Raw genomic sequence first — 12,522 nt, forward strand, 5'->3', positions numbered from 1 at the left:
GTTGCAGTAGCCCCAAGGCTAATGGGAAATAAACTTTGTTGGTGTTGTTGGCAGTGTGAATTAATTTACAAATCCCCACTATGAAAGCTGTTACTTGTGTTTTTAGTTACATTAAAAGCTTTTTTGCTGTTGTAGTTTTACCATTTGTGGCATGGTCTTTATTTTCAAACACAACACTCTGGTTCATCTTCTGACCTTTGTAGTCATCCATGCAAAGAGTGATTCAAAATCTGGTGATCTCAGTGCTGCTAATGGAGTACTCTGTCATGGGTTATAACCAAATTATCATTGGATAATATTTATTTTATGTCTCTCTATTCAACAATAACAAGCAAGATGTCCAAAAAATAGTAAATTCCTTTGAAGGAGATGGAGAAGCCAGAGTAACAGGTTCACCCCTGAGCCACAGCCAACGCATAAACACAGCAAGACTGAAGCTGGATGTGAATGTTTACAACTGTAAATAATGGAGTGGACTGTAAGTGCAGGGAAGGGGGTCAGAAAGCTGTCACTTAGATGTAGTGTAATTTGTACCTGAACTTGATCTCAGGCTGTCACTTCACTCTACATTAGGGAAAGCTCTAATGGGGTGGAGTGTCAGCCACTGTGACTTTTCTGCAGACGCAGGGCCACACAGCTCATTCCACAGAGAGCACATTTCCATGGGAGCCAAATTAACAGCGCAACCTGCTGAACCTCTCTGACGGCGTGATTGACGTTGACCAAAGAAACAAAACCCGCTGTGTCAGTGAGAAACCAGAAGACCACAGAGTGGAAATACGGTGTTGTCAAATCACCACTGTAGGCCTTTTGAAGAAAGCACAATCTTGATTAGTCTTTTCTCCATCACACTGTATCACCATCACAACACGAAGAAAATGAAAGGAGGAGGAGGAAAGAAAGCACTAGAAACTCTCTGTGGAAGTTCACTTCAGGAGTTATATTTACACTGAGTGCAGCATAGTGGGAGCTCAGTAGACAAATACTCTCACATCTTAATTTTTCAATTAGCATGGCTCTTGTTCTCTAAACATATGCAAACACAGCGGGGCGTCTATTAAAATGCAACTCCAGTGTTGAGCCTAATTAGACTAAATTGGTTGGCTTGTATTCGGAGAAATTTGAATGCGGCTCGCTATCCATGTTTCACCGCGTGTTTCGCCCCAACAAACAAACTGGCGCTGGTTGCCTCATGCATATGTTCAGCACAAGCACAGCCTTGAAGGAGTGAGTGAGATGCCATGTGCGGATGAGTGAGAGTGGATCCAAATGTGTTGTCTTTTCTCTTCAATAATCGGGTTCTGCCAAATATTTTAATATACTCAGTGACTTTTCTATGCCCCACATTATCACATTACTGTAACATCACAAAATCTCTTTATAGTGTGTCCTGATTGCTTAATAATGCATTTGTATAGGGAATTGCACTTTTAATGTGAAATTTCTCATTTATTAAGTGATGCTCTGAATTTGCCTTTGGCTTCATTATCACTTCATAAAGGGAAATAACATACATACAATAAAATGTTGCTGACTTTGTCCCAGTGATGTTTTAATAGGAGCGGATCTCCAGTGTTTTTGCCAACGTCATTGGAACATTGGAGAGGCTTACAGTACAGTAGGCAGCAGGCCAAATGGACCCTGTGCAATGTAAAGGATAATTTGTCCTGGATGCTCTCTGCTTAGCCGAGGTAAACAGCTGCCTCCACAGCCAGGACGAGAGGACTATGTCGCAGCCCGCTGCGTGAGAACCTAATCCAGGGAGCTGAAGAGTGTATGAAGACGCAGAGCTGTGGTAACACTGTGTTTGACATTAACTCACGTTGGCCTCAGCTGTGTGCAGCCACATTTTTTTGGCTTGGGATAATCAGGTTTGTCATAAGAAGTGCATTTTTTATTTGTGATGCAATGGACCAGATGGCAGATGAAATGACTCTGAGAGCCGATGTGAAAGACAAAGGGAGAGTAAACAGTGCTGAGGAGAGCTCTACGTGGGTGAGAGGAGGTAAGTTGATGTGACTTAGGTCTGTGGAAAAAAATTTGAGCATAAGTATACAGTCATTGTGTTTCTTGGAAATCTCTGTTGTGATAACGTTCGGTGTCTTCCCTCCCATTCCTGGCACAGAAGCACTTTCATAAGTCTGCTATGTTGTCCTAGATACTTAACTTGAGAAATTTTTAGAAAAAGTTGCACAGTTTCAGAACAATTTCCCCAGCAAATCACATTTTGCAGCAATGAAACAAATGCATTTTGTCAGGTTCATGCTTACATGCATACCTCAAATTGTGTGGATGTTTTCTGTTCCGTGCTTCTGATGTGCTGCAAATTCCAGTTTGCATTTTGATTTAAAACACGAAGTGAAATTATCTTCAGATCCACCGCTCCGAGTAACTGTGGTGTCTAATGAGCAAGCGTGGCTCAGTGAAACACTGGAACAAAACCTGAAAAATGCATGGTATGCCTGCAGGCCTTATTTCTCTATCAGCTAATGGTCATGGGCATGGACCAGCTGCACTTCTTACTTAATTCATTTGATAACCCAGGAGCATCACGCGGCTTCTAAGCTCAAACGTACATGCAGGCGGCACTGATCTGAAGTTGGCTTTCACTTGTTGTACTTCAAATACCAACCTCTGTCACTTCTCATTCAATCACTGAGAAATGACAGACAAAAACACAGACAATTCTAATGAGAGATCAAAGGAAACCTCAGGCTGATGAAAGGTGCAAACACAGGGATTGTTTGGAACTTTGTTATTTCATATGTATTCGAAAACAGCTAATAAAATCTTAAAAATGGCCAATACAGCCCTGAGCAACGTCTATTTGTATCTCTCTTTCAACAATTTAGGTAAGACAAATACAGTTTATTCGACTTTCAAAAATGTGTCCAGAGTGTGAATAAATCATCAGGCATTAAATGTTAAATAAAACAGAGAAAGGAATGGTGAATAATTCATCCCGAATAGGTGGTGAAAAAGTAAACAGTCTGCACCCAGCGCAATAATTCATTAATATCTATTTAAATCAGATGTTAACAAACAGATCTACTCCTGCATGCTGGAAATTTCTCAGACTAAGTCCACATTATGTTCTCGGAGTTTCTGGAAATTTCTTCAGGACATGTAGACTCTGCGGCTACAGACTGTACATTTTGTAGGGTGAACAGTATAGGTTTACATACATGTACTAATTCTCAAATAATTCTCATCAGCTGTTTCAGGAAGTATGGGAGTAACACTTCTGAAGTGCTAGACCAAATGTTTTGGTCATGACACATCATGAAGCTTTACAAGCTCCACTGATCTGTGTCTCTGTGTGGCCATCATTATTGACAGCCTCTACAATAAACCACCATGAATAAAGATCAGGGGACAATTGACTGTTGTCAGATTTATATCATCATATCAATAAATTATGTCCAAACAATAATTCTTCCTTTTTCATTCTCCGTAACTGCTTATCCTGTTAGGGGTCACAGAGGGGTTGGAACCTATCCCAGCTGGCATTGGGCAAGAGGCAGGGTACACCCTGGACAGGCCAGACTATCACAGCACTGACACATAGAGACAGACAACCATTCATGCTAAATTTAAACCTACGGCATATTTAGAGTCACCATCTGACCTAACCTGCATGTCTTTGGACTGTGGGAGGAAGCTGGAGTAGCTAGCCGGAGTAAATCCACCCTGACACAGGGAGAACATGCAGCCCTCTTGTTGTCAGGCAACAATGCTAACCACTGCTAACCTTGCCGCCCAGATCAAGAGTTGTCAAATTTGTGTCTATCATAATGTCCAAACGATAATGCTTACTTACTGATTCTCTAGCTATCAGGCCTTCATTTCAAGCTTTCAGTTTGCAGGGTAAATAGATGGTTTGCCAAAATACTGACCAAACGGAACTTTTTACAGTGCCAGATATTAGTCTTGTGATAATCATCACACATTTGATGTCAAGGTTCTTACATGTCCATAGATAGATTAGACTAGAGAATAACTGGTAGTTTGGGAAATGCACATATTCACTTTCGTGCTGAGAAGATACTAAATATGTAGCTAGAGCCAGGAGACGGATAGCTTAGTTATGTGTTAAGACTGGAAGTAGGGTGAAACAGCTAGCCTGGCTCTGTCCAGTGGTAAAAAATCTGCTTACCAGCACTGCTAAAGGTGTAAAAATGACAATTTGTGGTGTGACAGGGAGTTATGTGGTGGAACTATCTCCTAACTGGGCTAGCAACTTCACAGTGATGTCAAGACTTAAGAGCGCTTTTTACACCCACCTTGTTTGGTTTGGACTTGTGGACTTTTTAGTTTGATTAAAACCTAAGTAAAAATGCAACAATGGTCTGTATCAAACAGCCAAATCTTGGTCTGACGTAATGAGGTAGTCTCAGTCCAGATCAGACTGATTGTTTGGTACATTTGGATCAATTTAAGGCAGTTTTGGCATGTTATTGTGTAGTAATCTGAGTAGTGCAGCACCGCAGAGTGCAGTGTGTGTGTGTGTGTGTGTGTGTGTGTGTGTGGTTTAGCAACAGAGAAAGTGCCAGTAGCTGCCCTCAGAGCAGACATGTGTTGGCGATTGGAGCAGAGGAGAAATTAGGAGTTAAGTTGTCAAGTGATAGTAAATTTACAGTGTGGTTTTCAGTTTGTTCATGAAAAAAGCAACATAACGAAATGAGCCAGGGCAGAACACGGAGAAAAGAAGGGAAGACCTTATCACTTCCTGCGACCCTGCATACTCAGGGTCGCAGGTATTTTGCCTCACTTCGACCTGTTGTCCTCGTTTGTGGACACTTTTATGTGCCATCTAGTGGTAGCAAGAGTATAATAAACTAATCCATACAAAAACAACATGGCAACCATCTTTGCAAAATCAGTCTACAGGTGATCTCGACACAAAAGTGGGCCTAATCAAATGTTATGGTGGAAACTTGTTTATTTATGCATTTGACCAATTTTAGCAATAGTAAAACGCTAAGACCCTTTTATCTAGAAAGTGCTCATTTGAGGATATTGGGACTTTATTATTGTCATGTTTGAGGACACTGGGACTGGGATATTGTATTATTGCAGCATTTCTCACAGGCTAATTAGGTGTGACAGACTGTTCCTACAGACAAAAAGGGCATTTCTAGCTTGGAGTATGGAGCAGGGAAAATTCATGTAGAGTTAGTAAGAACAGATCAAAAGCCTTGTAGATATGGTGTATTACTTGCAGTTTTGTTTTTGCACAGCCATGTTCAGACATTAAAATGAACACTTTTTACAGTTACGGGTCCATGTCATTGGTCCAACAGCCCATTGATCCGACATCTCATTAGTCCGACGGTCTGTTCTGGGTCAGCTGGGAAAGGCTTGAGGCGAAGCAGGCTCACAGCTTATGTGTTTGTCACTTTCTTTTTCATTTTAACCCACACCATGATCTTTTCCTGACCCTAACCAAGTGGTTTTTGTGCCTAAACCTAACTAGACCTTAACCACAGGGCATCATGATGATTTCGGAACAACGGGACTTCGGAACAATGGGTTTAATATGGTCGGAGCAATGGGATGTTGGACCAATGGGCTGTCGGACCAATGGGCAGTTCCCACAGTTTCAACATTGAACAAATGTTGCATTTTTTGTGTAATTTTGTTTTTGCACAACAATTTTTAGGCATTGCAATAAACAGTTTTATACTTTAATACACACTTGTGACTATTAAAAATAAACCCAATGTCCAAGTATGAGGACATTTTTTTTCTCCAAAAAATTACTTCCTTTCAAAGACAATTCTTTTTCAATTACATGTTTTATACTTATCAGGTTCTATTAATCCCAAATAGCTAGGAGGAGTTAAAAATAATAGGAAGATGGAGTCAGTTGGAAAAATACACAAACACTTGGACACTTTTCAGTTATTTTCTGAGATGGTGTGTCATACCGTGTGTGATATTGTATCATATTGTGTTGTGTCATATTGTATTAAAGCAGCACTTGATGCATCAGTCTTTAAGCATCTGTGCTCTTGCTGACATTGTGGTCTTTGAATACTCAATCAAATTGTGCTTGTCAAAATATCAAATGGTAGCTGTACCTATTTATTTAACATTTCGTCTCTTGGACAGAAAGGATGCAAAGTGAGGCTCAAGGCAGCGACTGGAGACTTGGTGCCTCTGCAGACACTGAGCCTGGGGACACCGGTAAAGACACAGACACTCAGCGGCCTAGAGAGTGTGACAGCTCCTCTTCCCCTCTGTTCTCTTTGAAAATGTACCTGAGGAGGTCTTCCTCCACAGCATCCTCAGGCACAGACTCTCTGTCTTCTTCTCAGCAAAGCAACTTGGGAGGTTAGTGACACCAGCACTTCATCACACCCGTCTGATGCCCTCTAGCTGCACACGCACAGCTGTTGAAATTATTGAAGGGAAAAAAATCTTGTATTGAGTCTTAGTCAAACTGTTATGAAATGAACTTTTTCATCTAAACATAGCTTTTCTACTGATGAAATAAACGATGATTAATATGCGGAATAATAATGCCACAGACCACAGACAGAATAAAAAATTTGACAAATTGCAAGCTTTATGCCTCACCATGCTGTGAGAATGCTTAAATACAGTTCATATAATCAATTATGAAAATGTGTGAATAATTTAGAAACTGAAACTACAGCAAAAAAGAGAAAGACTAATGCAAAGCATGGCCACCAAAGTAGACTCTCTGCTATAGATGCAGCAGCATAAATGATTACACCACAGACTGTTTATATTCTCATGCACTTCTATCAAATTAAATATTAAATTAACTGGTAAGTATTTTTAATTAAAGAGATAGTTTAACATTTTAGGCTTTCTTTCTAAAAGATGAGAAAATTGATGTCAGTCTCATGTCTGTGTGTACATACAGAGTTTGAGTTACAATCTGGTTAGCCTAGCTTAGCATCAAGACTGGAAGCATGGGGAAACAGCCTGGCCCTATTCAAAGCATAGTAAGCATCTGTTCTGGAGCCTCAAGTCTGGCATTTTGTTTGTCGCCATCTTGGATTTTTGGAGCCAGAAGTGAATACCTGGACGAGATGGTGGAGATAAACATACCACTAGCTGCTAGCTTGGTTAGCATTGTGGCTTTATACCTATTGTTTGTTACTAATGCTAATTTTCACGGGTTCTATGTTCCCCATTTAACCCTGCATAAAAGGTTCTATGTTCCCCGCTTACACAAAAAAGGTTCTATGTTTCCCTCTTACTAAAAAAAAAGGTTCTATGTTCCCCGCATATCCAAAAAAAAGGCAGGAAACATAGCAGTTGCATTAATATGTTGTTTTAACATCTCTAAACACACACAGCGGAACATAATGGGGATAAATTATTTTATTTTCTGCAATAATCCAAAATTTGTGTTGCGCTACAAATAATAAATAAAATATAAATTCATCCCATCTACAGTTGTCATTAACAGGGAAATTAGCTATGGGTGGCGCTACAGCAATATTGTGAATATAAATTACTTTACTTTAGTGGCCATAAGTCGAAATAACTTGAAATTTGGCATAATCAATCTTAACACAAAGCCCTTAAAATACCATAAAGGATATTTTCACTAGCATTATTGTCTATTGCCAGCAATATTCTGATCTTGATCATACAGATAAAAAAAAATGTAGTGGATTTTGCAGCCTTGTAGGAGGTGTGTCTCCACTAAATTCTTTCCAACACAAGCCATAAGGACTTTCTTACAACATGTCTTTGGTGAGTAACTGTTCATGGTCAGTGTCATTTGATGATCTCATACTTCATAGCACCCATGGGGGCACCATTTGGCAAAGGCTGCTGGGAAGACACATAGTGCATTGTTTCACTGCAGCCACAAGGCAACTTAGAAATGCTCCTGGCAAAGTATACAGGGGAGACTTCTGGTAATTGATTATGTCTCCAAACAGCCTTCTTGCTTGTCTCTCCGTGAGGGATCAAGGCATGATTTCCTAAATTATGCATGTGTAAAGGAAGGAAAGGAGGCTTTTAAAACGTTAGAGTTATAAGCGAAGGGCAGCTCTTACAGCAATACAAATGATTTATTTCCCAAGATATGGTTTAAACACAATTCATCACACATCATCTCAAAGAGGTCATTGCAAATGTGTGAAGAGGGGAAACCTGTTTTTGACCCACAAGAGCTAAAAAATGAATGTGCTGTCCTTGCTGACTTTATGTGTCTCCCTCAGTTGACTGTGCAGGAATTGTCCTGAACTGTCTCTTCTGCCGGTTCTATGATATGATCCTCATGCTACCTGACTCCTGTGAGAGAGCTGTCAATCGCTGCTGCCCCACCTACAAACAAGTCATCACCGCTATGGAGTCTGCGTCCAGCAGTAATGATGAGTCCCGCAAGGACTGGGACTGTGGTCTGTTCAATTCCTGTCATGATGCGAGTGACTGCCTGGAGTTGGCTATGGAGATTTCTGAGTTATGCTATCACTAGTGGGAAACTCATACTAATCCCCAATCTTGATAAGAGACTGGTTGGAAAATCAAAGATCAGACTGTGCCATGTGAAGTGGAGGATTTGTAAGGGCTAAAGCACAAATATATATACCAAGAAAACCATATCAAAGCTGTAATATGCAACATTTGTGATATTAAAATACACATTATCCATTTGTGTATGCATGCGACCTTAATATGTCTCCTGTATGTATGAAATAGGCCCTGAATCAGTATTCAACCAAAACATTTCATATTGCCACTTTGAGGATGGATAGTTGATAACTGATTAATGCATACATACAGCAGTGGCGCCAGGGAACTGTGACAGGGAGGTTGTGGGTGGGTGTGGGGGCAGGGTTTCGAAGGTGCTAATGATTTTTTATGCAACAAACAATAACAAATAATACAACCACAGAAAAACAAGCCTCTTTTTTTCTTTTTCTGTTTCTATTTTTTCTCATTTAGGAGAGAGCATGTGTAGCTGTGCACAGCATCTTTTTTCAGGGTACTTAGACCTTTTTGTGTGGCTGCTCCGAGACTATTAGTTGATAAAGGAAGAGAGTGGTGTCGTCACTGCTGGAGCAGATTGGCCAGACACTGAATGTTGCTACCTAGCTAATGTTAATGTCAGGATATTGTTGTCATTGAGGCTGTCATTGGGCAGGAGGTGGGGTACACCCTGGACAGGTCGCCAAACTATCACAGGGCTGACACATGGAGATAGACAACTATTTACACCCAATTTAGAGTCACCAACTGATCTAGCCTGCATCTCTTTGGACAGTGGGAAGGAGCTGGATTTACCAGAGAAAACTCACACTGACACAGGGAGAACGTGCAAATTTCACACAGAAGGGCTCCCCCACCCTGGGGTTCAAACCGGGACGCTCTTGTATGAGGCAACAATGCTAACCACTGCATCTCCCAGCACCCTGCCACTACTTTTATGCCAAAGAAAAACTTTGTTAATACAAAACATTCTGTGAATTTAGAAATGAGACTGAATAAATTATATGCATACAAAAGGTTTACAGCAACAAGCAAAAACAAACAATCATAATCAAAACATAGTCACCACAGAAAGTAGGTTATCTGAGGTTATCAGATGAATGTGGTAACACAGAGCCATCTTACAATACTGTGAAATAAGAATTCACAGCTCCTACTAGAGAGCAGCTGCCTGTCAGCTGTAGCTAACCCGAGGCACAAAGCACATAAAAGATGTAACTTAGAATAATTTCAGCTTGCAATGCCAACTAACAATATCAATGCAGCTTTTTCAGACAGTGACAACCTGTTGTTTCAGACGCATGGACAGCACTGTTGCATGAAGGGGGTACATGCATGTACATGACATTCTGCAACAGTTGTTTCTATGCACCTCCTCTGCTGATTTTAACAGAGAATTGTTGTTCAAAAATATTAGCACTCGGCTAGTGATATTCTTTGATTTTGAAACAGCAGCTTTTAAAAGGCTCAACATTAAGACTTACCCAGAGCAAGTAAACTCTGTGCATGGGGAGGTAGAGTGTCTCATGTGGTTGTCTGTTAACAAATGTAATTTCTAATGTCACAGTACCTGAAAATTCTGTACATATTGTTCCGCTGAAAGTGAGCTTTTTCAGATGAGCTGAGTGTTCGAGTCTGCCTCACTACTATGCTTTGAATCGGACTGATGAGAACATCTGACATACTGAATACTTTAGAGGTTAACTCTGGAATGGACAGTGACTCAACATAATGTTGCTAGCTTTAAAGGAGCAGTGTGTAGGATTTAGTGGCCTCTAGTGGTAAGACTTAAAGATTGCAACCAGCTGAAACTTCTCCCATGTGCCATCTGGTTAGAATTCCTTCAATGTTTATTGTTCAGAAGGTTTTTACTTGGGACCAGAATATTCTCAGAGGTCTCTTCCTCTTTAAAAGGTGATTAAAATCAGTTAAAACACAGAATAAAACAGTTTCACATTACAAATCAGTGTTTCTCTAATGCTGTTCAGTTTGTCGCAGACGGGCCACTAGCCCAGCACCTGCTAATGTGCTACTAACAACAGTGGCCAATGCAAAAACGCAAATGGCCGTGTCTGGAGCCAGTGTTTGGTTTGTCCATTCTGGGCTGCTGTAGAAACATGGTCATACAAAATGGTGATCTAAATAGCCCCATCTCATTGTGATCAAAATGGTGAGGTAAGGAAAAAATGACGATTCTTATTTTCAGGTTATTATTCACTAAAGAAATCATTATCATAATCATAGGGGTCTCAGCCTTTTCATAGAGTGAGCTTTAGAAACCACTAGCCCCTCCTCCATATCACAGTTGCTTACACATCTACAATTGTCCTTATAAATAAATATTTCTTTCTTTATCTCTGACCTCGCTCCACTCGTTGGTTAAAAAAAAAAAAAAAAACTCACATCATGGCTGTAAGATCACCATCTACTGTAGATACAGAATGAATGAATACCTTAACAGTCTGACTAATACAGAGTCTTGAATTCCAGTTGTACTGTACCAAATCATTATGCAGCAAGGGAGTGCTGTCCTCACAAACAATACACTGGCCTTGAGGCCTGCGCATTCCATTGCTGCTCTGTTGATACACACACTGACACACCAACAAGCACTTCAGCTTCAACATGATAGTCTTTCTGAAGTACGGAAAAAAAATCTTGAAGCCTGTCCCCTGTTGAGCGTGCCTATTTCAGTTCAAGTGCCACTGGAAACACAGGAGCTGTTGGAAATGGCATTTGTAGGACACTCGTCCTTGTCGCTCCCCTCGACCTCTGTTCTCAAAGACAGTTCTCTCAAGTGGTAGATCACTGTTTGGATCACTTCAGTCTGAAATATGTCCTTGTCACATAATGGGAAATGGATGCAGGAGCACGGCTGCTATGTCAGTGTGAGAACAGTATACAGGACAACATTGTACTTAAGGATCATCTGTTTCCCAGAGAGGTCAGTGCGAGAGCCGAGGAGAACAACACAGTGTTACTGGATTATCTTCAATTACCAAACATTTGTTTTCTGCCATTACATGTAAAGACCAAGAGTAACCTCACTCTACAAACAAGGAGACTATTACAGTGCAGTTGTCAGAAGCACTGCCGTCTGCTGTGGTCACAGTTATACACTGTGATGGTACTATATCAGTGCAGTCCCGAAACATAGTGTATAAAAGTAGATGGTATGGTCTGAACTGCATAGGGAATTCACAAAAAATCACTATTATGTTAAAAGCAAATATACCATGATCTATCATTTCACATTTTTTAGCTCTATCACCTATAAATATTTTGTTCTTGGGTTCCCTCTGAATTACTCAATGCATCCTCATACAAATGTTTGTATGATATCTTTAAAAACAAATGCATTCAACAGTTTGTATATTTAACACATTAGCGCACTACGAATGGTGCTGTCATGTTACATACTTAACATAAAGTCATGTAGGTTAGGTTTAAGAAAAGAGACATGGTTGAGCACCTTTTATGTATGTAATTAACCTCAGATTACATAGGTTAGGTTTAGAAAAGTAAAGGTTAGGTTAGGTACATAGGTTACGTTTAGGAACAGAAATATGGTGATGTACTATGAAATTACTCAAAGTTCCCTTGGTTTCACATTGGACACAAACACAGGTCTCTAAGAGGAAAGTCCTATGTTTGTTTTACCCATCCACCACTAGCACCTATCTCCCTATGCGAACTTACTTTATACTCATCCAGCTCTTATTCTCAACTTGTCAAATAACCGCCACATTGTCAGTGATCTCAACGTTAGATACTTATGCAAAAAGGCACCTCTCGCAGCAGTATGATATGCTCCAGGCGGCAGCGGTTGTTGACGCAGTGGGCAACAGGTTGTAACACTGCTGACAACTACCATAGTATGGGCAGAAGGCGTTTCATCAGGAGTCAGCTGTATGTTTCCTGTGTGAAACCAAAAGTCACTGGAGTTATTTTATGAAGGAAGTAGTGTGTTAGTATGCGTAGCATGCTACAGTAGTGACATATGTTACATGATGTTATATGATGTTAGTAACAACCGGACAA

General features: G+C 40.4%; 1 protein-coding gene across 1 annotated transcript; it reads left to right on the forward strand.

The window, feature by feature from the left end:
• The first annotated feature begins 1,908 nt into the window (after window positions 1-1,908).
• Window positions 1,909-8,467, forward strand: mdfic2 (MyoD family inhibitor domain containing 2). The gene is made up of 3 exons (XM_049576656.1): window positions 1,909-2,005; window positions 6,115-6,336; window positions 8,211-8,467. Exons 1-3 carry the CDS (start codon window positions 1,909-1,911, stop codon window positions 8,465-8,467), a joined length of 576 nt encoding a protein of 191 aa, XP_049432613.1.
• Window positions 8,468-12,522: the final 4,055 nt, after the last annotated feature.

This window comes from Epinephelus fuscoguttatus, linkage group LG1, assembly GCF_011397635.1.
Source record: "Epinephelus fuscoguttatus linkage group LG1, E.fuscoguttatus.final_Chr_v1".
NCBI classification, from domain to species: domain Eukaryota; kingdom Metazoa; phylum Chordata; class Actinopteri; order Perciformes; family Serranidae; genus Epinephelus; species Epinephelus fuscoguttatus.

What these genes read in the sequence shown, in the direction of transcription:
- mdfic2 (XM_049576656.1), top strand. Translation starts at nt 1,909, where the DNA reads ATGGACCAGATGGCAGATGAAATGACTCTGAGAGCCGATGTGAAAGAC. An exon ending in CTCTACGTGGGTGAGAGGAG is followed by an intron (nt 2,006 to 6,114) that starts GTAAGTTGATGT and finishes TCTCTTGGACAG; the next exon opens with AAAGGATGCAAAGTGAGGCT. An exon ending in TCAGCAAAGCAACTTGGGAG is followed by an intron (nt 6,337 to 8,210) that starts GTTAGTGACACC and finishes TGTCTCCCTCAG; the next exon opens with TTGACTGTGCAGGAATTGTC.